The 24357-nt window shown below is 59.0% G+C and overlaps 2 protein-coding genes across 2 annotated transcripts; both read left to right on the top strand.

The window, feature by feature from the left end:
- Positions 1-510: 510 nt before the first annotated feature.
- SLAMF1 (signaling lymphocytic activation molecule family member 1) lies at positions 511-10353 on the top strand. Its single transcript, XM_056137808.1, has 7 exons — positions 511-589; positions 4106-4444; positions 6053-6337; positions 6490-6579; positions 8320-8381; positions 8827-8922; positions 10333-10353. Exons 1-7 carry the CDS (start codon positions 511-513, stop codon positions 10351-10353), a joined length of 972 nt encoding a protein of 323 aa, XP_055993783.1.
- A 1469-nt stretch (positions 10354-11822) lies between these two features.
- Positions 11823-19391, top strand: CD84 (CD84 molecule). Its single transcript, XM_056137807.1, has 7 exons — positions 11823-11886; positions 15495-15836; positions 15935-16180; positions 17366-17503; positions 17617-17705; positions 18103-18159; positions 19149-19391. Exons 1-7 carry the CDS (start codon positions 11841-11843, stop codon positions 19212-19214), a joined length of 984 nt encoding a protein of 327 aa, XP_055993782.1. The 5' UTR covers positions 11823-11840; the 3' UTR covers positions 19215-19391.
- Positions 19392-24357: the final 4966 nt, after the last annotated feature.

Raw genomic sequence — 24357 nt, 5'->3', positions numbered from 1 at the left:
TGCCAAGCTCTCGGGGGAGGGGGAGGCCGGCAGGAGGAGGGGGCGTCCTGCTAAGCTCACCTCATGAGAAAATCTAAAGTCTCCCCCTAACACAGCCCCTACATGAGCAGGGGAAATTGTCCCCCCACCCCCGGTCTCCTCCTCCCTTTCAGGGCTGGGACCCCAGCCCTGGCCACGTGCAGCGGGGGAGGGTTCCCTGAAAGGACAACGCAGAGGTTTTGCACCAGCCTTCCCCCTGCAAGCTCAGCTTGGTGCCCGGGAACCCACCTCTGGGGGTCCCCCCAGCACCCAAGGGCGCACCCCCCACCCACCCCCGCCACCCCCAGGCTCCGGGATGGGGCAAGAAAGGGGTGGCTCCTTCCCGGCTCTGACCCTCTGACTTGTACTTCTCAGGAAGAGCCCCGCGAGGGTAACCAGAAAAAAGCCCCAGCGACACAGGAAGCTTCTGGTTCCTGGTGCCGAGTCGTGCGAGACAGGCTGCAAGGAGCCCGGGGCTCCGTCCGCCAGCCTATGGACCCACCGCGGCGGCCCTCACCCTTGCACCTGCTGCTGTCCGTCGCCCTGGTCTGGGGTCTGAGCAGCACTTCAGGTGGGTCCTCCTCTGGGGTCCAGCCCGGCCGACGGGGGCCGAGGCTTCATCCTGGGATGAAGAGGATGGGGCTGGGGGGTGGGCACTGAGACTGGGGCTCCAACGCTCCTTCCTTGGGCAGCTGCTCACTGGCCTCACTCAACCAGGAAGGGATCGGGGGTGCCTGGACCCCCTGACTCCTGGGGCTTGAGGCAGTGGCTGTAACCAGGGTCCCAGCGCCCCACCCCCAAAAGACTCCTTCCCGCGGGCATCCATCTGGGGAAGGGCAGGTGGGCGTGGGCCGGGCTGGGGGCCCCGTCCCGGGACGTGACTCCCACACTCAGCAAGCCAGGACACAAGCGGAGTGGACAGAGAGTGGAAGTGAGAACCCCAAACCTCACGGGAAACATCCGTGGCCCAGACAGGTCACGCCAGGGGCCACTTTCCTGGAAGAGAAAGTTCCCGGGCTGCGAGGGGACGCGGCTGTGCTTCCCAGAGCCAGGGGCTGCCACCGTCGGGGGTCTGTCTCGGGGGCACTGGCAGGGCACGGAGCAAATCTCTGGCCACTGGGGGAGGCGGGTAGCCGGGATGAGCCTTCTTTTTCCGGATCGGGCCGTGCCCGGCGGGCGGAGAGCTAGCAGTGGAAAGGGGGAACTTCTGCCGTCAGGGGCTTTCTGGGCTGTAGATCCAGCCTGGACTTTTCCAGGAAAGGCCCAGAGGTCTCCGGAGCCCTCTGAGTGCCAGGACGAAGTGGGGCAGGGCTGGGCCGAGGCCGCGAGCCCTGAGCTAGTCCAGGCCTGAAACTCACCGGCAGACACTCACTCAACCCCGTCCCGGGCAGGTGACCCTTGGCGTGAGAACCCGCTCCGCCCAGCACCCCGGCTGGTCTCCCACTGTCACGCATGTCCCCTCCGAACCGTGACCACGCTGCTTTAGGACTTTTATGTTCCAATGGGGGGCTTTCTTGTGAAGCCCCAATAAATACCCGGGCGGAAATGCTTTGTGAATGGGGCAGCTGGACCGTGACCCACCCAATGGGCTGGGACATCGACTCCTGTGGCCTCCTCCCCTGTGTGCCCCGTGGTTCCTGTCCGCTTCACCCACCCCGGTCGAGAAAGTTCACACATGGCCCCTGCAAACTTTCCGTCCTCACACCAAAAGTTTTGTTTTCAATGGGCCTTATTTTTAGAGCTTTTTGGGGTTCACAGCGGAACACGGTGGAAGGCCCAGAGAGTCTTCCTGCTCTGGTCTCCCCGCTGGGATTTTTGGGTGTTCAGGGTTGTCCAGAGGCAAGAAAGTTTGGGCCACACCGGGCAGTGCTCGAGACCTGTGCTCAGGGATCACTCCTGGAGGGCTTTGGGGGGTCAGGGGGGTGTCGGGAATGAAAGCTGGGTCAGCCGCATGCAAGGCCAGCACCCACCATGGTTCTGTCGGTTCTGAGACTTCGGGGTCCCCCCTGCAGGACTGAGGGACCTTTGCTGCCCCCACCCCAGCAGCCCCCCCCCCAGGCTGAGTCGAGACACCCATGAGAAAGTGAGGGGCAGGAGCGTCATGACGTTTGTCCCCGGGGCCATTGAGTCACGGAAAAGACTCCTCAGACGGCAGGTTTCAGGGACGGCTTTGAAGGCCGTCAAGGTTTCCGCTTGGTGCTCAGGAGTGGGGGGGTGTCAGGTGCCTCTGATGGCCCCCACAGGGGCACCTTGGCTGGGGCCACCAGGCGAGGGGGGGTGGGGATTCCTCTGCCACCTGCTCACCCAGAACAGCTGCTTCCTTTCTGGCGGGGAAACTGAGGCAGTGAGAGGAAAAGGAGGCAAGACAGCCCGAGTCTTGGGGCTCCCTGCAGAGGGAGGAAGTGGAAGGTCCCTGTAAGAATTGCGTGTCAGAGGGGCTGGAGTGATAGCACAGCGGGGAGGGCGTTTGCCTTGCACGGGGCTAATCCGGGTTTGATCCCCGGCATCCTATATGGTCCCCTGAGCACCGCCAGGAGTAATTCCTGAGTGCAGAGCCAGGAGGAACCCCTGAGCATCGCCGGGTGTGACCCAGAAAGAAAAAAAAAAGAACAGAGCTGAATTCCTGACGTAGTGGGGGGCTGCATGCTGGGTTGTGAGCGTAGATGCCTGAATCAGCCCAGCAGCCTTTGGGGAGCTGCTGGCGGTGGGCGGGTGCCCGGAAGGCGGCCCCAGCCCCCAGGGGTGCCCCCGGCCCGCCACACGAGAGGGGACCTGAGGCACAGCCCAGGATGCGGGTTTGAGGTGTTGAAGAGTCAGCGCCAATCCTGTCAGGGTTTCAAACAAAGTTCAGAGCAGAGCTGGGAGCTGATTCTGCTGGTGCAGCTCTGTGGAGAAACGCCTTTCTCACCCTCCTGCTCTCCCCAGGGCTCACCGCGGGAAGGAGGTTCCCGCCCACTCCTTCCCCCCTCACCCCCGCCCCCCACCATCTCCTCAGCCTCGGTCCCGAAGCTGGAGCAATAGCACAGCGGATAGGGCATTTGCCTTGCACATGGCCGACCCGGGTTCGATTCCTCCGCCCCTCTCGGAGAGCCCGGCAAGCTACCGAGAGCATCCTGCCCACACGGCAGAGCCTGTCAAGCTCCCCGTGACATATTCGACATGCCAAACACAGTAACAAGTCTCACCATGGAGACGTTACTGGTGCCCGCCCGAGCCAATCGATGAACAACGGGTGGACAGTGCTACAGTGGACAGTGCTTTTGGGTCCCACCCGGCGATGCTCAGGGGTTCCTCCTGGCTCTGCACTCAGGAATCACTCCTGGCGGTGCTCGGGGGACCCTAGGGGATGCCAGGGATCGAACCCGGGTCGGCTGCGTGCCAGGCAAACGCCCTCCCCGCTGTGCTATGGCTCCAGCCCTTGTATCACCTTTTAAACACCATGATACTTTGTATCACCCATTAAACACTATGATACTTTGTATCGCCTTCAAAACACTATGACACTTTGTATCACTTTGTCTTTTTTTTTTCCTTTTTGGGTCACACCCTGAGATGCACAAGGGCTACTCCTGGCTCTGCGCTCAGGAATCACTCCTGGCGGTGCTCGGGGGACCCTAGGGGATGCCGGGGATCGAACCCGGGTCCGCCGCGTGCCAGGCCAACGCCCTCCCCGCTGTGCTATTGCTGTTCTGTCTTTGCAGAGACAGAACTCCGCTAGGACCTGGCCCTGGGGTGGGAACCACCCCGAGCTCTGAGCTCCGAGTGGGAGTTCCCTCTTCTCCCCCAAGCTGCTGTCTTGCTGGGTGTGAGGCCCCTCCAATTCCCACCGGGGGCGCCGGGGAGACGGGTGGGGTGCTGGCACGCAGTTCGCCTGCACCAGGCTCAGGGGTCAGTACCTGAGCATGGCCAGGCCGCCCGTCCAGAGGGACCAGGCTGCAGCGAGGGCCTGTGGGAGGCCCCGGGCCCATCCCTGGCACTGCCAAGCTAGCAAACACGGGCTTCCTGGGGACTTTCGAACGCGAAGGACACGCTGGAGGCCGTGGCAGCAGCCGGGCCCCGGCTCACTCCTGTCCCCCCGTCCCTGCAGGCCAGGCATCCTCCGACTGCCCAGAGATCGTGGGGCAGCTGGGGGCCAGCGTGGTGCTGCCCCTGAGCCAGGGAGGGACCCGCAGCATCGGCAACGCCAGCGTCCACGTCCTGGTCATGGCCACCAACTCCTCGGGCAGCATGGAGCGCCGCAAGCTGGTGTCCGTGTACCTGCCCAAGGAGCCCTTCCAGCTCCCGCTGGGCCACCGTTACCGGCTGCGGCGGGACCCCTGGGGCCTGGAGATCCCGCAAAGCCAGAGGGAGGACGAGCTCTGGTACTCGGTGAGCCTCGAGTGGAACGTCACGGTGGAGCAGTTCTGCCGGCACCTGCGGCTCTATGGTAAGGCTTGGCGGCCCCTGGTGCTGGGTGCTGAGACTTGGGTGCTGGGTGCTGAGTCCTGGGTGCTGAGACTTGAGTGCTGGGTGCTGAGTGCTGGGTTGTTCTGGGTGCTGAGTTCTGGGTGCTGGGTGCTGAGACTTGAGTGCTGGGTGCTGGATGCTGGGTTCTGGGTGCTGAGTTCTGGGTGCTGGGTGCTGAGACTTGAGTGCTGGGTGCTGGATGCTGGGTTCTGGGTGCTGAATGCTGGGTGTTGGGTGCTGAGAATTGTATGCTGGGTGCTGAGTGCTGGGTGCTGGGTGCTGATACTTGAGTCCTGGGTGCTGAATCTTGGGTGCTGGGTGCTGAGACTTGAGTGCTGGGTGCTGAGTGCTGGGTGCTGGGTGCTGAGATTTGAGTGATAGGTGCTGAGTGCCGGGTTCTAGGTGCTGGGTGTGAGTGGTGGGTTCTGGGTGCTGAATGCTGGATTCTGGGTGCTGAGACTTGGGTGCTGGGTGCTGGGTGCTGATGCTGGGTGCTGAGACTTGAGTGCTGCGTGCTGAGTGCTGGGTACCGGGTGCTGAGACTTGAATCCTAGGTGCTGAATGCTGGGTTCTGGGTGCTGAGACTTGGATGTGGGGTGCTGGACGCTGAGTGCTGGCTGCTGAGACTTGAGTACTGGGTGCTGAGTGCTGGCTGCTGGGTGCTGACTGCTGGGTGCTGACTACTAGGTGTTGGATGCTGGATTCTAGGTGCTCGCTGAGACATGTGCCTCCTCCTCCCACGTAAACACCCCCAAAGGGCTAAGAGGACTTGTGGAGTCAACCACAAGTGTGTGTGAGGGGCGGAGGGCGGGTCAGACAAAGGAGGGACCAGGGTGACAATAATAGCCGGGAAGGGTCACGCCGGACAAGAGCTGAGGGTTCAAAGGAGGAAAAGGGATATTCCTGATGACCTTTCAGCATCTGTATTGCAAACCATACTAGAGAGAGAGAGAGAGAGAGAGAGAGGGAGAGAGAGAGAAGCACCTGGCATAGAGGCAGGCAGGGGGTGGGGGTGACGGGAGGGACCCTGGGGACCCTGGTGCTGGGGAATGTGCCCTGGTGGAGGGACGGGTGCTGGACACTGTGTGACTGACACCCAACCAGGAACAGCTCTGTAAGGGTCCATCTCACAGCGATTCAATTAAAAAAAATACCCCCAAAGGCCCACGTCTGAGGCTATTTATATGGGAGAAGGAGGAAGATGGAGGGTCACAGGCCACACCCAGACCTCACCTCCCCCCTCTAGAAAATACTGCAGCCCCCGTTTGCAAATTTTCTTTGGCGGGGCGGAGCGATGGTACAGTGGGATGGCTCTTGCCCTGCACACAGCCAACTCAGATTTGACCCCTGCGACCCCCGACGGTCCCCTGAGTCCACCAAGAATGAGACCCCTGAGCACTGAGCCAGGAGTCAGCCCCGAGCATCGCCAGGCGCGGCCCCGAAACACAAACAGATGAGGATTTTGTCTGGAACCCTGATGTCAGAAGCTGAGAGAGCAGATGGGCAGCGGGCCCGCCGGAGGGGGGCGGGAGGGGGCGCCGTGTCCCGGGGAGAGGGACTCAGTGTCCACCCCTCCCCCTCCTGACAGAGCAGGTCTCCGCCCCGGAGATCCGGGTGCTGAACCACACACAGGATGACGGCAACGGGAATTGCAGCGTGACGCTGGCCTGCCTGGCCGCCCAGGGGGACAACGTGACCTACAGCTGGAGCCTGGGCACCAGTGGGCCCCCGCTGGGGATGGCCAGCGGCTCCCAGATGCTGCACCTGGTGCTGGGCCCGCAAGAAACTGACCACGTCTACGTCTGCACAGCCAGCAACCCGGTCAGCAGGCAGACACGGACCTTCCTGCCCGGGCCCCTGTGCAGGCCGCCAGGTACGTGCACGCTGGACGGGCACCTCCTGCCCATCCATCCGGCCGGCCGGCCACTATTCACAGCCCCTCACTTGCCCCCGCCCGCCTCCCCTCTGCCCTCCAGCCAGCGCTGACCGTCCACGCACTTTCTCCCCAATCTGCTTCTCCCCCAGAGACGAGATGGTGGAGTCTGTACATGACGCTGCCTCTGCTTCTGTTCCTGGTCATCATCATCATGCTGGCGGCTCTGGTGGCCAGGAGAGGTAGGCGTGCAGCCACTCGCCCTTCCGTCCGTCTGTCCGTCCGTCCAGGGGCAGGAAAGCAGGTCTGGCCGCCTGATGCCATTCAGGGCAGGGCCTGAGACCAGCCATCGATGGCCAGTGTCGGGGGGGGGGACAGCGCCCAGTTTTCAGGCCCTCCTTGCCCCATCCCAGGATGGGGAGGACACAGGGTGGCCTGTGGCCCCTGGCATTGAGTCCCATGCAGGGTGGACCCCGGGGGAACCCACAGATGAGCCAAGCCCCCCCTCCCTTGAGTCTAGCAGCGTCCACAGAGATGCAGCCAGTCCCAGTGCACAGCAGGAAGCTGTTACGGGCAGCAGTGGCCCATGTCCAGTGGTGGCCATTTGGGGAGGGTGGCCTGGAGGATGGCTACTGTCCAGCCGGCTCTGGCAAGCGCTGGGGTGTGGGGGCGGGGGGCGCTCCTGTGGTCCTCACTGTGTCCCCCTCCCAGGTAAAGCGGAACCGAGTCAGCCAGCCGAGAAAACCCCCGGCCTCACTATTTACGCGCAAGTGCAGAGAGCAGGTGTAAGTCCGGGGTGGGGCACTGTCCAGTGTGGGGTGACTGACCGCTCCCCTGCCTCGGGGCAGCAAGGGGAACCGAGAGGCAGAGCAGGAACGGGCGTGCCTGCCGGTTCCTAGAATCCACGGCGGGTCCTGCTTTCTATACGGCTTCCCGTATACAACCCAGGGATGCAGGGGTGGCTGTGATGAGCTGGACCAGAACCTTCCCAGGAGGACACTGAGAAAGGGGAAGGGTAGAGGTCTGCAGAACTTGGCTAAGTACCAAGGTAGCACCGCGTCTCGGCCGTGTGGACGCAAGGGGCAGCGTCCAGCCCTTCAGGTGTGGCGGGTTGGCACCCAAAGGCGTGATGCATAAAACGGTAAATTAAAACCTTGTAAACAAGCGGCCTTGTGGCGCCCAGGAGAGAAAAACGTAGGTCTCTGCTGCCACCTGGTGGCCGATAATGTTCATTACACAGTCGGCCCTGCTGAGATCCCTTTTTTTTTTTAATTTTGTTATTTTTATAAGGGAGTTCACAATATTTGATTACATTTGATATTCAAACACCTATCTCACCACCATGACACCTTCCCACCCACCAACATATTTGGGATGTTTCCATCTCAAGCCCCAAGCCCTGTCCCAAAGCAGAACCAAAATCATAAAATTGTATTGTTTGTTATTAAAAAAAAAACACTAAAAAATGCTACGAAAAAGTATCCATAGAGAAAGAATATGAATTTTGTTCTATTTTGGCTGGGGCTTTTAAGACCTTCTTTTTTTCTTTTTTTGCTCTTTTTGGTTCACACCTGGTGATGCACAGGGGTTACTCCTGGCTCTGCACTCAGGAATTACTCCTGGTGGTACTCAGAGGACCATATGGGATGCTGGGAATCGAACCCGGGTCAGCCAAACGCCTTATAGCTGTGCTATCACTCCAACCCTCTATTAAGACCTTCTTTAAGATATCACTAAGTTAATCAATGTCTGAATAAGTAGCGGTACTGCTACATTATTTAAAAAAAAAGACATCACTAACATGTTGTTAAAGGTTGGGCGTTGTGAACTTTCATATATACATCTATTAATGTAGAAGTACTGGTATTTAATTCAGCCATTGATTAAGCTGATTGAATGGGGCATGAACCCCACGTTACTTTCTAAATTGAATATCCGTGAGATAGGAGCTCCCAGTTCCTTTGCAACCTCCTGCCCTGCAGCTGTGGCGGGCTGGCACCCAAAGGTGTACAAGGGGCCTTTTGGAGCCAAGAAAGAGAAAAACGTAGGTCTCTGCTGCCACCTGGTGGCCGGTCAGCTTCATTACATAGCCAGCCCTGCTGAGGTCTTGGTTTCTTTGCAACCTCTGGGCTGCCCCTCATCTGCTGTCCCCTCGGTGATGGATGACCAGGCTCCAAGGGAGCCTGCGCCACCCCACGCCCGAGCACCCTTCTTTTTTCCTGTGTGACGCAGAAGCCCCGAAGTGCTCTGTGTGTGTATGTGTGCGTGTGTGTGCGTGTGTGTGTGTGTGTGTGTGTGTGCATGTGTCCACCCCTGACTTCTTTTTCCCTGGGAGGGAAAAGCAAAATTCCTGACTCGTCTTTATCCTCAGCAGCCTTTGGGACTTTGCTGGTCCCGCCTCTCGAAGCAGCTTCACTGGGGGGAGCACAGAAAGGGGGTCGAGCAGGCAGGGAAGGGTGGGGCTCACGTCCCCCTGGCTTTTCCTGCAGTCGCTGCACAGGACAGGGGCCAACCCGGAGCCCCAGGAGGACCCCTGTACCACCATCTACGTGGCAGCTTCAGTGCCCGCCTCTGAGTCTGCCCAGGTGAGGCTTCGTTGTCCCTCTGCCGGGGTGCAGGGGTGCAGGGGTGCAGGGATGCGAGGGTGCAGGGGTGCAGGGGTGCGGGGAAGAGGGCTGAAGGAAGGAGTCAGGCGGAGGGCAGGGGCACTCGGATCTCCAGCTCCTCCCTGACCTGCTTCCCTTTGCACCTGTGCAGCCCGTGCCAGTCCCCGCTTGTTGCCTGCCAGGACCCAGCTACAACACAGTCACTGCTGAGAGCTGACAGCGCCGGACGCAGCTGGGGGCTCCCGGCAGAGACCGGCAGGAGCCCAGACCAACGCAGACGGTGGCACTGGGGCAGGGGATGCCACACCTGGCCCCTCCAGGCCCCGCCCACTGGCGTGTCCTCGTGCTGGCTCCGCCCCTGGGGCGTGTCCGCGCATTGCTCCGCCCATGGACAGAGCGTATCCACATATGACTCCGCCCCCTGGGTGTGTCCGCGTATGGCTCCGCCCACGGGGCGTGTCTACACGTGGCCCCGCCCCTGAGTGTGTCCACATTAGCTCTGCCCACGGGAGCATGTTTGCATATAGCTCCGCCCTGGGGCGTGTCCACGCATGGCTCCGCCCATTGGGGGGCGTGTCTTCGTGTGGACTCCGTCCCGGGGGCGTGTCTTTTCTGGCTCCGCCCCTGGGGCGTGTCCGCGCATTGCTCCGCCCATGGACAGAGCATATCCACATATGACTCTGCCCATTGGGGGCGTGTCTTCGTGTGGACGCTGTCCAGGGGCGTGTCTTTTTCTGGCTCCGCCCCTGGGGGCGTGTCTTTCCTTCTGGACCCAGCGTGGCACTACACAGAGCTAAGACCCAGAAGCCCAGAGTCCCCGGGAGGAGCTGATGGACCTGAGACAGGCCATCCCAGGCCACTGGACCCCAAAGGCAACAGCTGGAAGCACAGTGCGGTCCCTTGGCAGAGGACTGAGGTCCAGCAAGAGGAAGGAGCAGCTGGCCGCCGTTGTGGTCAGCTGGGCCCGTGGCCTGGCTTCTCTCAGTGACCCGCGGGAGGTGGGTGGACACACCTTGTTGCCATGGAAGCACGCAACAGCGGCCAGGGTGATGTTCCAGGCCTGGAACCCTGCAGCACCAGGAGGGAGTGATCCCCCCACCCCCAGGAGAAAAAAAAAAAGAGAAAAAACACTGATAGGATTCTATGAAATAAGCTACAAGAGTGTATTTTCTGGCAAAAGCCAGAAGCTAGAATATTAATAAAAACTGGGAGCATGAACAAAAACTGGGCTGGAGTCCATGAAAACCAGGGAGGAACTTCTAGGACGGCGGGGCTGTGGGGTCCGGCTGGCGTTCCGTCCTGGGGCCTCTGGTCTCCATCAGGTCTCTGTCAGCTCGGGTCAGCTCTAGTGAACACGGAGGCACACGTCAACCATCGTGTTCGTTGTAGCGACCCATGCAGGCAGTGTGAGTGAAGGTCCCACCAGCCCCCTCCCTGCAGCTGTGAGCTGACCCTGGGCCTAGAACCCACACCACAGCCCTATCGGGGCCCCCACGTCCTCCCGCTGCCAGCACCCACTGCCTCTGGCTTCCCGTTGCATCTTCCTTGCTTGCTTATCGGTTCCCTCAGTCTGCCCATCCCCGGGAAGGTTGACTCCCCCAAGCGCCTGCAGTTCCTCTGCCGCGACCATGACGGCCTCTCTGGAAGCTGCTGCTTCCTGCCGGTTCCTGAAGGACATGCCCTCTGTGGAAGGGGGACCCGGAGGCCCCACCCCACACATCAACGCCCGGTGGGGAGCATTAAGGGGCAGAGCCAGGAACTGTTAGACCAGTGATTAGCTCGGGCTCCGATGAACAGCAAGAAACAGATAAGACCCTGGCACACACATCCACATCCGTGCACCCCTGCCTCCTCCTGGGAATACCTCTTTCTATATTTTTTTCTTTTTGGGCCATACCCACGATGCTCAGGGCTGACTCCTGGTTCTGCACTCAGGAATCACTCCTGGCGGTGCTTGGGAGACCCTATGGGATGCTGGGAATCAAACCCAGGTCGGCCGCGTGCAAGGCAAACGCCCTCCCCACTGTACCATCTCTCCAGCCCCCATGCCTCTTTTTTTTTTTAATTTTTATTAGTGAAACACCATGAGGTACAGTTGTAGACTTACAAATTTTTGTGCTTGGGTTTCGATTATACAATGATCAAACATCCATCCCTCCACCAGTGCCCATTTTCCACCACCACAGATCCCAGTATCCCTCCCACCCCCATCCCCCCCATCCCACCCTGCCTCTGTGGCAGGGCATTCCCTTTTGTTTTCTCTCTCCTTTTGGGTGCTGTGGTCTGCAAAAGAAGCATTGAGTGGCAATCATGTTCGATCCATAGTCTACTTTCAACATGCATCTCCCATCCTGAGAGGATCCTCCAAACACCCTTTATTTGATGCTCCCTTCTCTATCTGAGCTGCCCTTTCCCCTAGCATGCCCGGCTGGCCTGTAAGCCATGGAGTAATCCACCTGGTACTGATCTCGACTATTCTTGGCTATTAGTCTCCTATTTTGTTACTTTATGTTCCCCAGATGAATGCAATCTGTCCCTCTCTTTCTGACTCATTTCGCTTAGCATGATACTTTCCATGGAGTACCACTTGTATGTAAATGTCATGACTTCGTCTTTTCTAACAGCTGCATAGTACTCCATTGTGTAGATGTACCAAAATTTCTTTAGCCAGTCATCTGTTCTCGGACACTCAGGTTTTTTCCAGATTCTGCATGCCTCTTTCTTAACGGAACTGGCTGGCCGCGTTCTGCATGTCTCTTGGCATGAGTGGCTGTGATCTACACAGTAAGGGGAGGGAGGGAGTCAGCCAATCACACTTCCTCTCTGCTCGCTATAAAAATAGCAAGCCGCCCACATGTGCAAGTGGACACAGCGACGGATCCAGGGACCCTCCAGGCATGGCTCGGCTGCCCGTGTGGATCTTGCTGCTTGGCCTCTGCCCCTGTGAGTCCGACCAACCCCGGGTTTGAGGGAGCATGGGAGCTGCCTGTCGGAGGGGCCAGGGGTGGCCTCTGTGGCCAGTCTGGAGGGAACCACTCAGGGTCTCTGGCCAGGGGAGGGCCAGGGGGAAGAGGCTGGAGAGAACACCAGCTGGTTCTTTGACTTCAGCGCTTTCGTCTCTGTTGTTTTTTTTTTTTCGTTTTTGCATTTTTGGGTTTTGGGGGGGCTGGAGTGATAGCACAGCGGTAGGGCGTTTGCCTTGCACACAGCCAGCCTGGCTGAGTCGGGTTCGATTCCTCCGCCCCTCTCGAAGAGCCTGGCAAGCTACCGAGAGTATTCAATATGCCAAACACAGTAACAGGAAGTCTCACAATGGAGACGTTGCTGGGCTCGCTCGAGCAAATCGATGAACAACGGGAGGACATTTCTTTTCTTTTCTTTTCTTTGTCCATTCTTCCTCAGCCCTTTCTCAGCCCTTGCCCCATCCAACTGTGGAAAGCAAACGTGAAGAGAGCTCCATCCTGTTTCACAAACTAAGTTTCACCAGGGCTGGAGCAATAGCACAGCGGGGAGGGCGTCCGCCTTGCATGCGGCCGACCCAGGTTCGATTCCCAGCATCCCATAGGGTCCCCAGAGCACCGCCAGGAGTAATTCCTGAGTACATGAAGCAAGAAGTAACCCCTGTGCATTGGCAGGTGTGACCCAAAAAGGAAAAAAGCCAGCAGGCTGGGAGGATGTTTTACGGTCAGTGCTCTTTGTCCTTGCAAAGGGAAGAGGCAGCTTGGGGTCCCGCCAGCCTCATCCTCTGCCCCCAGAACCCACACAGGCTTTGCCCCCACGCTGGGCTTGAGTCCACGGGCCAGCCCCCAAAGTGTCGGCAGCCAGCCAGTCACGTGATTTTGGGGCCAGGTGCTACTCAGACATGGTGGCTGAGTCGGCTGTTTGGGGTGACAGAAGAGAAAGGGAGTGAGGGAGGGTATGTGAAGGTCTGGATTCTGGATGCTCTGTTTGATCTGAGCCAAAGGGCCAAGACATGGCTGGGCTCTGGAATGTTCCATGTGGAATGGGGGTGATTCGTCTTCTCAAGGACCCATGAACGAGGGGAAGCCCAGACCCAAATAGACCAGGCTCCCTCCTGCCACTGCCTAGCCCCTGTCTTCAGCCTCCCACACAGGGGTCTGCACTGACCCCTGCCCTTGCTTTAGATCACTATGCAGGTCCACGGGGCTGGAGCAAGGGCACAGCAGAGAGGGCGTTTGCCTTGCACGCAGCCGACCCAGCTCCAATCCCTGGCATCCCGTAGGGTCCCCTGAGCCCCACAGGGGCGATCCTTGGGTGCAGAGCCAGAGGGGACCCCTGAGCACCGCAGGGTCTGGCCCCCAAACCGGGCAGGGGCTTGGTGTGGCCAGAGCAGGATGCTGCGGGGAAAGGAAGTCAGAACTTCCCGTTTTCCCGAGACGCTGAAGTCAGGCGTCGGGGGAGCAGATGAGTGTGGCGGGGGGAGGGGCTCCCCCACAGGCCGAGACTCACAGTCCTGTGCTCTCTCTCCGGTTCGACCTGTGTCCTGGAAGGCGCTGCCTCCCTCGTCCCAGGCCTCCGCCTCTGCTCTGCTCCTACCTCTGTTTCTGCAGCCCTTCGGGGATCTGTGTGTGTGTGTCTGTGTGTGTGTGAGTACTGTGTGTATGTGCTGGTGTGTGCATGCATGTGCATGTGTGTGCTCATCTGTGGGCATATGTGTATGCATGTGCCTCTATGTGTGTACATGTGTGTACATGTGTGTGCCTCTATGTGTGCATGCATGTGCATGTATGTGACGCTGTGTGTGCACATGTGTGTACATGTGTGTGTCTCTCTGTGTGCACGTGTGTACGTGTGTGCATGTGCATGCATGTGCATGCATGTGACTCTGTGTGTGCACACGTGTGCAGGCATGTACAGGCATGTGCCTGTGTGTGCCTCTATGTGTGCACATCTGTGTGCACGTGTGTATGCATGAGCCTCCATGTGTGCACATCTGTGTGTATTGTGTATGCATGTGTCTCTGTGTACGCACATGTGTGTGCAGGCATGTACAGGCACATGTCTCTGTGTGCCTCTATGTGTGCACATCTGTGTGTATTGTGTATGCATGTGTCTCTGTGTGTGCACATGTGTGTGCAGGCATGCGCAGGCATACGCCTCTGTGTGCCTCTATGTGTGCACATGTGTGTACATGTGTGTGTGCCTCTGTGTGTGCACATGTGTACGTGTGTGCATGTGCATGCATGTGACTCTGTGTGTGCACATGTGTGTGCAGGCATGTGCGGGCCTGTGCCTCTGTGTGCCTCTATGTGTGCACATCTGTGCACGTGTGTATGCATGAGCCTCTATGTGTGTACATGTGTGTGTGCCTCTGTGTGTGCACGTGTGTACGTGTGTGCATGTGCATGCATGTGCATGCATGTGACTCTGTGTGCACATGTGTGTGCAGGCATGTACAGGCCTGTGCCTCTGTATGCCTCTATGTGTGCACATCTGTGCGCGAGTGTGTATGCATGAGCCTCTATGTGTGCACACGTGTGTGCATGTGTGTGCATGTGTGTGCCTCTGTGTGAGCCTTGTGCGTGTGGTAGAGAGGCAGGCCCAAGCGCTTCCCCCCTGAGCAGAGATGAGCCGGCAGAGGCATGCGCGTAGCCTGGAACTTCCCTTCCTGGTCCGTCTTCTGACTCTGCAGCCCTGGGACCCCACCCGGCTCCCTCCTGCTCTCTGAAGGCTCCCTGCTGTCCCCCCAGTTCCCCGACAAGCAGGAGGTGACGCGGGAGGCTTGGCAATGGGCCCTGCCTCTGGTTGGCCAGATGGTCCAGTCAGTCTTCGAGTTGTGGAGGTGATGCGGGGGGTGAAGCTGCCCCCTCGGCCCCAGAGAGCCTCTTCCCGGGCTGGTCCTGGGACCAGACCAGCCTGTCCAGCCCACTCCGGGCCCCTTGGGTGCTGTCTGGGTGCTGGGAGTGCCCTGCCTGACCCTCCCCCCACGGCGTCCCAGCTACAGACACATTCTTGCCTTGCACAAGGCTGACCTGGGTGCGATCCCCGGCATTCCCTACGATAGGTACCTCAAGCCTGCCAGGAGTGATTCCTGAGTGCAGAGCCAGGAGTCAGCCCCGAGCACCACCAGGTGTGGCACCCAACACAAAAATGAAAAATAAAACAAGGTGTTGGGGCTGGAGAGATAGCACAGCAGGTAGGGCGACCCAGGTTCGATTCCCCGCGTCCCACGTGGTCCCCTGAGCACCGCCCGGAGTAACTCCTGTGCATCACCAGGTGAGACCCAAAAAGCAAAATAAATAAATAAATAAAACAAGGTGCTTGTTCTCCAGACTCACTGGTTAAAATAAGGTGCTGTGGGCCAGAGGGCCGGTGCATTAAAGCACTTACCGGGCACACAGAGACCCCAGATTCAGCCCCTGCCCTGGGGTCCCCCGGGCAAGCTGTCTCCCCAAAACAAACCAATCCAAGCATCTAAGATAGAAAGAGCTGCTGGCACCTTACGGACACCAGCCTCATCTGTGGCAGCTCCTCGGGACGGGGGTAGGGGGGTCGGGGTTTCTCGGAAAGTCTGATTTCTGTGTCCTCAGGGCTGGAAGCTTCTGGAAAGAACTCGGCCATCACCACGGTGAACGGGATTCTGGGTGAGTCAGTGACTCTTCCGCTGAAGATCAAAAACCCACAGGATGTGGAGAACATTGCTTGGTCTTCCCCAGATATGTCTGTTGCTTTTGTACAACCAAGACCCAGCGACGCACCCCAGCTTTCTGTGACTCACCAGGATTATTATGGCCGACTTAACGTCTCAAGGGACAACTACGACCTGGTCATCAGCCATCTGAGGGCGGAAGACTCGAGGGTCTACACAGCCAACATCAACACGGAGCATGGGGAAAAGACAGAGACACGGCGCTTCAGCCTGCATGTGTACAGTGAGTCCGGGGCCGGGTTCTGGGCTGTTCTAGAACATTCCAGAAAGCAGCATTCTCAGGGACGGTTCACGCTGTCCCATCCCTTCCCCCCTCCCCAGGCCGTCTGGGGACAGTCACAATCACGCGGAGCGTGACACCCACCGAGAACGGCACCTGCAACGTCACCCTGACATGCCGGGTGGAGGAAAGCGAGAACGTGACCTTCAGCTGGACACCCCCTGGGGCAGGGCCCGTCCTCTACCTCTCCCAGGGCCCTGGGGGCCACAAGGGGGCTGTCACCTGCACTGCATGGAACCCGGTCAGCCGCAGCAACGCCTCTGTGGACGCTGAGTTGCTGTGTACAGGTGATCACGGAGCCTCAGTGTCCCTACGCACACACACACACAGAGCCCCTATGTACAGGTGATCATGGAGCCTGAGAGTCCCGCAGACACACACACACACACACACATACACTCACACACATGGAACCCCTACGTACAGGTGATCACAGATCCCCAAGAGCCCCCAAACACACACACACACACCATGGGACCCCTTTGTACAGGTTACCATGGAGCCCCAGCATCACACACACACACACACACACACACACACACACTCACACACCTGGAACTTCTACGTACAGGTGATCACAGATCCCCAAGAGCCCCCAAACACACATACACACACACACACACACACACACACCATGGGACCCCTATGTATAGGTTATCACGGAGTTCCAGCATCCAACACACACACACACATACACACACACACACACAGAGTCCCTATGTACAGGTGATCATGGAGCCTCAGCATCCCGCAGACACACACACACACACACACGCGCATACACAGAGCCCCTATGAACAGGTGATCACAGGTCCCCAAGAGCCCCCAAACACACACATACACACACACACACACACACACACACACACACCATGGAACCCCTATGTACAGGTTATCACGGAGTCCCAGCATCCGACACACACACACATCCACAAAGCCCCTCTGAACAGGTAATCACAGATCCCCAAGAGCTCCCAAATACACACACACACACACACACACACACACACGAAGCCCCTACATACAGGTGATCACAGATCCCCAAAACCCCCTAAACACACACACACTCACACACATGGAACCCCTATGATACATGTGATCACAGATCCCCAAGAGCCCCCAAACACACACACACACACTCACACTCACACTTACACACATGGAACCCCTACGTACAGATGATCACAGATCTCCAAGAGCCCCTGAACACACACACACACACACACACACACACACACACACACACACAGAGCCCCTCCCAACCCCAGCCAACCGTCCTGTTGCAGAGAGAGCCAGGCATGAGTCAGCCCAGTTTCTCCCTGGGACCCCCCAGAAGCTCTCTGACTGACGGGTGCAAAGCAGGCGGGGAGGGGGGTTGTCCTCTGATCCGGCCGTGTCCCCAGCCCCCTGCTGGCCCCGGGGGAGAGCCCGCCCTAAGGCACAGCCCCTCACCGCAGCCTCTGTCCACCCAGACACAGTGCCGCGGTGTGAGCACTGCCGGTCCTGGGTGTTGGCGGCAACGGGGCCCGTCGCCCTGCTGCTTGTCCTGCTGCTGGTAGGCGTCCTGCTACTCCTGCGACACAAGACACAGCGCCAGCGTCCGCCCCAAGGTACCTGGGGGCCGGCAGCCCCTCCAGTGCCGCCCTCGGAGGGGAGCTTGGGCCTGGCTGGGGGGCAGGAGGAGGGGGACTCTTCCGGACTCCACTATTTCTCTCCCATCCAGACACCAGCTCAGAGAAAACACTGTACAAACAAGTCACTGTGTCCCAGCCGGCGGACGCTCGGGTCTACGACGACATTCCCGCATCTAAGGTGAGTGGCCTGGACGGCCGGGAGTCCCTCTAGGAGCTGGACCTGCCTTCCGAACCCCTGGCAGCCTTTAGATCCCAGGCTCTGGGGCTTGGGAGTCTCAGAGCCAGGAGAGGGGAGGTCCTGGGGGGTCCCCTGTTTAGGAAGGGGGTCCCTGACACGTACACAGGAGCTAAGGGCCACGCACAGCACCGGGGACCCTTTGCTCAGGCACCCATGGGGGAGGCCGGGCAGGGCCATGTGTGGGGGGGTGTGGCTAGGTCGAGTGGGCGGGGCTATTTTGAAGTGGGCGGGGCTTCCGTGGCCGGGAGCGGTGGGTGGAGCCTGCAGGTGCAGAAGGCGGGGCTTGATCCATGGGCAGGGATACGCCCCCCTCACCTGGCAGGCGGGTGTTTTGCAGGTGGTGCCCCCCAAGGAGGAGCTAAGGATTTACTCCCTGGTGCAGTACTCAGATAAGGTGATATTCCTGCTGCCCCCTGGCCCTTCACGTCTCAGGACCCAGCGCCCAAGCTCTGGTGTCTGGGTACCGCCTGTGTGCACATACCCATGGTGGGACCCCTGAGCCCTCCACCTCCAGGCGCTAACCCCAGTGTGAACCCCACCGCCTCCAGCTGCTTCTACCTCAGTGTGACCGCTGGACCCTCACTGCCCACGCACGACAGACACCTGGGGGCGGGGGAGGGGGCTGACACTTCATCCACTTCTCACTGCCTGGGGACACTCATGTCCTGTGCCTCCATGTCCTGCTCTGGGGCCCGCTGGGAGGGACGCTTAGTGCTGTCTCGTGGCAGGCAGGAAACGGCCACAGGATGGCACCTCTGTGTCCTGCGTGAAGGGAGAGACCGGGCATCAATCCTGAGCTCGGGCCCAGGGGAATGAGGAGCGATGATTTCTGCAGGGTGTCCTGCATTCCCGCGAGGCCACGTGAATTTCCCTGCCTCAGACACCCTGCTCTGAGGTTCTGGGAGAAGTCTGCCCACCCTTCGTTCAGATCTGGGGGGGCCCTAATGTCCTATGCCTGAAGGGGGTCAGCCAGGAACGGAACCTCCTAGGACTAAACCTTTGGCCGAGGGGCTGGAGCGATAGCACAGCGGGTAGGGCATCTGCCTTGCACACGACTGACCCGGGTTCGATTCCCAGCATCCCATATCCTGAGCACCGCCAGGAGTAATTCCTGAATGCATGAGCCAGGAGTAAGCCCTGTGCATCGCTGCGTGTGACCCCAAAAAAGCAAAAAACCAAAAACCACCCGCAGCTGAGCTCCAAACACACACACTACCTTTCTGTTTCCTGTGCCAGCTGGGCTGGGTGGGGGAGGGACCCAGGAGGGGGAAAGCCTGGCCACCAGGCACCAGGCCCCCAACGCTGTTCCAGGCGCCCTCAAGGTCCTGGGGCCCTGGCTTCCTGCTGGTAATAACACGCCCTCCCTCTCCCTCATGTGCACAGATGCGGCCAGGAAGCCCCCCAGAGGGCAGAGCCTCGGGGATGTCCAACTATGCCAACGTGGTCTAGGCTGGGGACAGCCGGACAGTCGGAGGGACACAGACACAGATTCTGCAGGAGCCCAGAGCACGCCTGGTCACTGCGGCCCCTCCGTCGTGCCCCTGCTGTACAGCCTGGCAAGACCCTCCACTGGTGTCCCCAGAGAGTGACGGGGAAGGACACAGACTCCCTCCCAGGTGCTATACTGAGAAGCGCTGAGACCCCCTCCTGTCTGGACGAGAGCATCCAGACCCCACGTAGGCCCATGTGAGTGGCCAGTTGGACTCTCCGAGACCTGGCCTGGGACTGCAGTTCCCAGTGGCCTCCGAATGGGGTCTTCCATGTGGGTGCACCCGGCTCCACCAGCCCTGTCACGACTGTCCCCTAGAGGCCATCAGGGCAAGGCACTGGCTGGGCACACACTGACCCCCAGGGGGCTTCTCTGCCCCCCAAAGCCTCAGAGGTGCTAGCATGCCTCCACCCCACTGAGCGGATTTCTCTGCCCCTTTGCTGGCCAGTGCCCAGTGCCCGCCACTCAGGAGAGATGATCTAGGTAAGCTTGGCCTTTGCGTTGGACCGAGTAAAGCAGATTCACACATGTGTGCTCACATGTACGGCCTATATACTCACACAAGTGCTCCCGTGCATGCCTGTGTACACAGCACCTGCAAATGTAGACCCAGCGCACGCACATAAACATGCATGTGCATGTATGCCTGTGCGTGCGTACACAGATGTGTGTGCACACACGGGTACACACACGTGTATATGATTACCTGCACCTGCATGTACACCGGCACTCCACCGGAGGGGCCGGCATCAGCAAACCCACCAAAAGTGAATGAACAAAAGGCTGGAGCGATAGCACGGCGGGGAGGGCATTTGCCTTGCACGCAGCCAACCCGGGTTCGATTCCCAGCATCCCCTAGGGTGCCCCGAGCACCGCCAGGAGTGATTCCTGGGCGCAGAGCCAGGAGTAGCCCTTGTGCATCTCAGGGTATGACCCAAAAAGGAAAAAAAAAGACAAAGTGATACAAAGTGTCATAGTGTTTTGAAGGTGATACAAAGTATCATAGTGTTTAATGGGTGATACAAAGTATCGTGGTGTTTAAAAGGTGATACAAGGACTGGAGCAATAATACATCAAGGAAGGCGTTTGCCTTGCACGCGGCCAACCCAGGTTCGATTCCCAGCATCCCCTAGGGTGCCCCGAGCACCGCCAGGAGTGATTCCTGGGTGCAGAGCCAGGAGGAAGCCCTGAGTACTGCTAGGAGTGAGCCAAAAAGAACCAAAAAAAAGGCTGCACTGGTTCCTCACTGCAGGGAGGCCTCTGCGGGTCTGGACAGAGGCTGGATTTCCACTTGAGTTTCGTGTTTCTCAGCCTTCCAGTAACTTGGGGGTCAGACTTGCCCACTGCAGCCCCCGGGACTTGGGGGCCTCGTACCTGCATTGTTACTGTCTGTTATGGTTACTGACACCCGACATTGCCCTGTCTGTCTGTCTGTCTCTACATAGCGTCAGTGAGTGGACGCACCCCTGCCCGTTCCTCCATTCTGCAGGCGTGACCAGCTGTTCCAGTACTCAGGGCAACTGAGAGCAGGGGGAGGGGAGTTCCCCTCCCTGAAGGAAGTGGGGAGAAATCACAGACACTGCCTGGCATCACCCTACCCAGGGTTCAAGCTGGGCCCCCAGCCCCCTGCCGCTCTGCTGGGCAAACGCTCCCACATCTGAGGCCACACCTGGCCCCCACCTGGCCCCACGGCCCTGCTGGAGAGCAAGCAGGCTTGGGGACTCCCTCCGAGGGTGCTCTTGTGTCTCTGCACTGCTGTCCAGTGGACACTGTCCCTCCTGCCCCCGACTCATGCCCACCTCCCCCATTGGGAGACCTCAGCCTGACTCAGAACTTCCTGTCCACCCGGGGCCCCACCCAGGGAAATTCTGAAAGGCCAGGGGAGCCCATGTCCATGCACTCAGCACAACTGAGTGTCCTCAGGGGGGGCAAACGCCCTCTGCCAGGACCCCCCACACACACACTCACCCATGCCCCCTGGACTCAGCCCTCAGGCTGGCCCCTCCTCCTCACGTTGGCTCTGGGCCTATGTCCCACCCACCCAGTCCCTGTCCTCCCTCAGAAAGGGCCTGAGTCTCAGCCCCACACGCTGAGAATAAACTTAACCACAAAAACACTGAGCGAAGTCGGACCTTGCAGCAGACACTCAGCAGCCAGGACGGGCTCTGGGAGGCATCCCCGGCCCGGAGGAGAGAAACAGAACCACACAGGAAGGTTTAGACTCGGCGACGATTCCCTTTGAAAAGCCGCTATGGGGGCCAGAGGTGGCACAGTGCCAGGGCGCATGCGCGATGCTTTGCTGGTGCTCTCCCCGGACACCCCTGGGTGGAGCCCCAAAAGCCCCCAGCACTGCCGGGTAAGCCCACACACCCCACATCCTCAGGTCCTTGCACAGACCCAGGGCCCAGTGGGCCAAGAGTCACCCGGACCTTCTGAGCCTCCCTGGGAGCTGCCCCTGCATACCCAGAAAGTCCCTGCCGGGGTGCACCTTTGCAAACAGGAAGAGTCAAAAAAGGGGGGGGCAGAGGAAGTGAAGATCAAGTCGCAGATGTTCAGGACCCTAGACATGCTCCGAACGCTCTTACAGCTGCTCTGCCTCTTCATCTACCCGGGGTCAGGTAATTGCCGCCGGGGGCCTGGTGGGCTGTCCCTCCATCTGTCTGCCTGGTGCCGGGGTGCCGCCGGGGACTGTCCACCTGTCTGTCTGCCCAGGTGTGGGGTCTCCGGGATGGCTGGGAAGGCGTCTCCTTGTCTAAGTGGGCGCCAGGTCTGGGGGACCCTGGGTCAGCCACTCCACGGACTCACACTCAGGAGCGTCTCTGCTGGTCAGAGAGGATGAGGCGGGGGTCTTCCTACCAAGCCCTTCTCTCCAATGTGTGGTCCGAGTTCTGGCCTTGGTACCAAACAGCCACACTTCAGGGAACACAGCGAGAAAGGGGGTCTATTACACACACACACACACACACACACACACACACACACACACACTGGTAATAAGCCCCAGAGAACTCAGCGAGAAAGGGAGTCTATCACACACACACACACACAGACACACACACACAGACACACACACACACTGGTATAAGCCCTAGAGAACACAGCGAGAAAGGGGATCTATACACACACACACACACACACACACACTGGTTTTAAGCCCCAGAGAACACAGCGAGAAAGGGAGCCTCACACACACACACACACACACACACACACACACACACACACTGGTAATAAGCCCCAGAGAACACAGCGAGAAAGGGAGTCTATCACACACACACACAGACACACACACACACACACACACACTGGTATAAGCCCTAGAGAACACAGCGAGAAAGGGGATCTATACACACACACACACACACACACACACACACACACACACACACTGGTAATAAGCCCCAGAGAACACAGCGAGAAAGGGGATCTATACACACATACACACACACACACACACACACTGGTTTTAAGCCCCAGAGAACACAGCGAGAAAGGGAGCCTCACACACACACACACACACACACACACACACACACACACACACAACTGGTTTTAAGCCCCAGGGATCTGCCTAGGCCACTTTGATAATGATTACTCTCTGATTAACCTTGATCTGAGTCTCACTCCCGCCCAATCTTCTCTGCCACTGTGTCTCACTCCCACCAATTGTGTCCTTTGCTTTTTTGCTGTCTGTCATCCTTGCTGTGTGCGCAACATTTGAATCTTGCTTTGCCTCTGTGTTTGCATTCTTGACATTGTTGCATTCCTGACATTGTTTCATTCTCTTTTGCATCATTCATCACTTTCGCTAAGTCCAGAATTTACACAGCATGTTAATGACCTGGGCCAGAGGGATACAGAGCACAGCCGGAAGGGCGTTTCCCTGGCATGCGGCGGACCCGGGTTCAATCCCCAGCATCCCATAGGGTCCCCCAAGCACCGCCAGGAGTAATTGCTGAGCGCAGAGCCAGGAGTCAGCCTTGAGCATCGCCAGTGTGACCCAAAAAGCCAAACAAACAGAAAGATATTCAGGCTCTGTCTCTTGAGGGTCTGATGCCCCAAGCAGACCTTCTCAGAGTCCCAGTCCCTGCCACACATTTTGTAGGGGGCACCTTGCTGGGTGCCCTCCGGCCCTCATTTCTCTGGGGGGCGGGGTAATAGTCCGGCCACGGTCAGCACACAAGGCCACGGCTGTTTCCGTCTGCCCACAGGGAGCTCGGTTCCTGCAAGCAGCCCAGCCCCGCTGGTCGTGGATGGGGCTGTGGGGGAAACCCAGATGCTTCCCCTGACTCTGACAGCAGCAAACGTCTCCTCCGTCTTCTGGTACCATGGGCAAGAGGCCATCGCGGCCATCAGCCCTGACAATAATGGGAAACTGAATGTCATCTTGTTTTCCAATCGGAAGAGTCGCCTCACTGTCAACAGCTCTTACTCCTTGCTGCTCAAATCCCTGATGGTGGCCGACGCCGGGTCCTACCAGGCCAAAATAGATAACGGGATTAGTTCAACGTCGGTCAACTACACTCTGCGGGTCTTCCGTGAGTGGGGGCCCCGGTTGCGGGGGGCGGGGGGAGGGCGCCACATTTTCCCACATGCCTGCAGGCACGCACCGCCCATACCAAGCCCACAGAGATGAACCTTGGCCACCCACCCGCACTGACCTCACTCAAGGGTCTTTACCACCCCAGGGGCAGAGAGGACCCCAGGTGAGCCTGGAGAGGCAGTGTGGGTAGCCCCCAAGAACCCACTTAGTGGAGGGACCCTGAGGTCGGTCCTTCTTCACCACTAACTGCTCCCTGAGCACTGTTTGGACTGTATCTGGCCATGCATCCCAGCTGTAGTCAGTCACATGACGGACGCAGGCTGGTCAGAACTCCTGACAGCTGTGGGAGGCTGAGCAGGCTGGCAGGGGCGCAGGGCGAACGCCTACCTTTGGCCATCTCTGCACCAGGCCGGCTGCAGACCCTCAACGTGGCCCATTCTGTCCAGCGCTTGGAGAACGGCACCTGCGAGCTGCACCTGGTCTGTGTCCTGCCCGAGGACGCAGGGGACGATGTGAGCTTCTCGTGGAAGGAGGCTCACGGGGACACAGTGGGGACAGAC

Source organism: Sorex fumeus, unplaced genomic scaffold, assembly GCF_029834395.1.
Source record: "Sorex fumeus unplaced genomic scaffold, SorFum_2.1 ptg000127l, whole genome shotgun sequence".
Taxonomy (NCBI): domain Eukaryota; kingdom Metazoa; phylum Chordata; class Mammalia; order Eulipotyphla; family Soricidae; genus Sorex; species Sorex fumeus.
The sequence above is the reverse complement of the archived record's forward strand: the minus strand, read 5'-3'. Positions and strand labels throughout refer to the sequence as shown.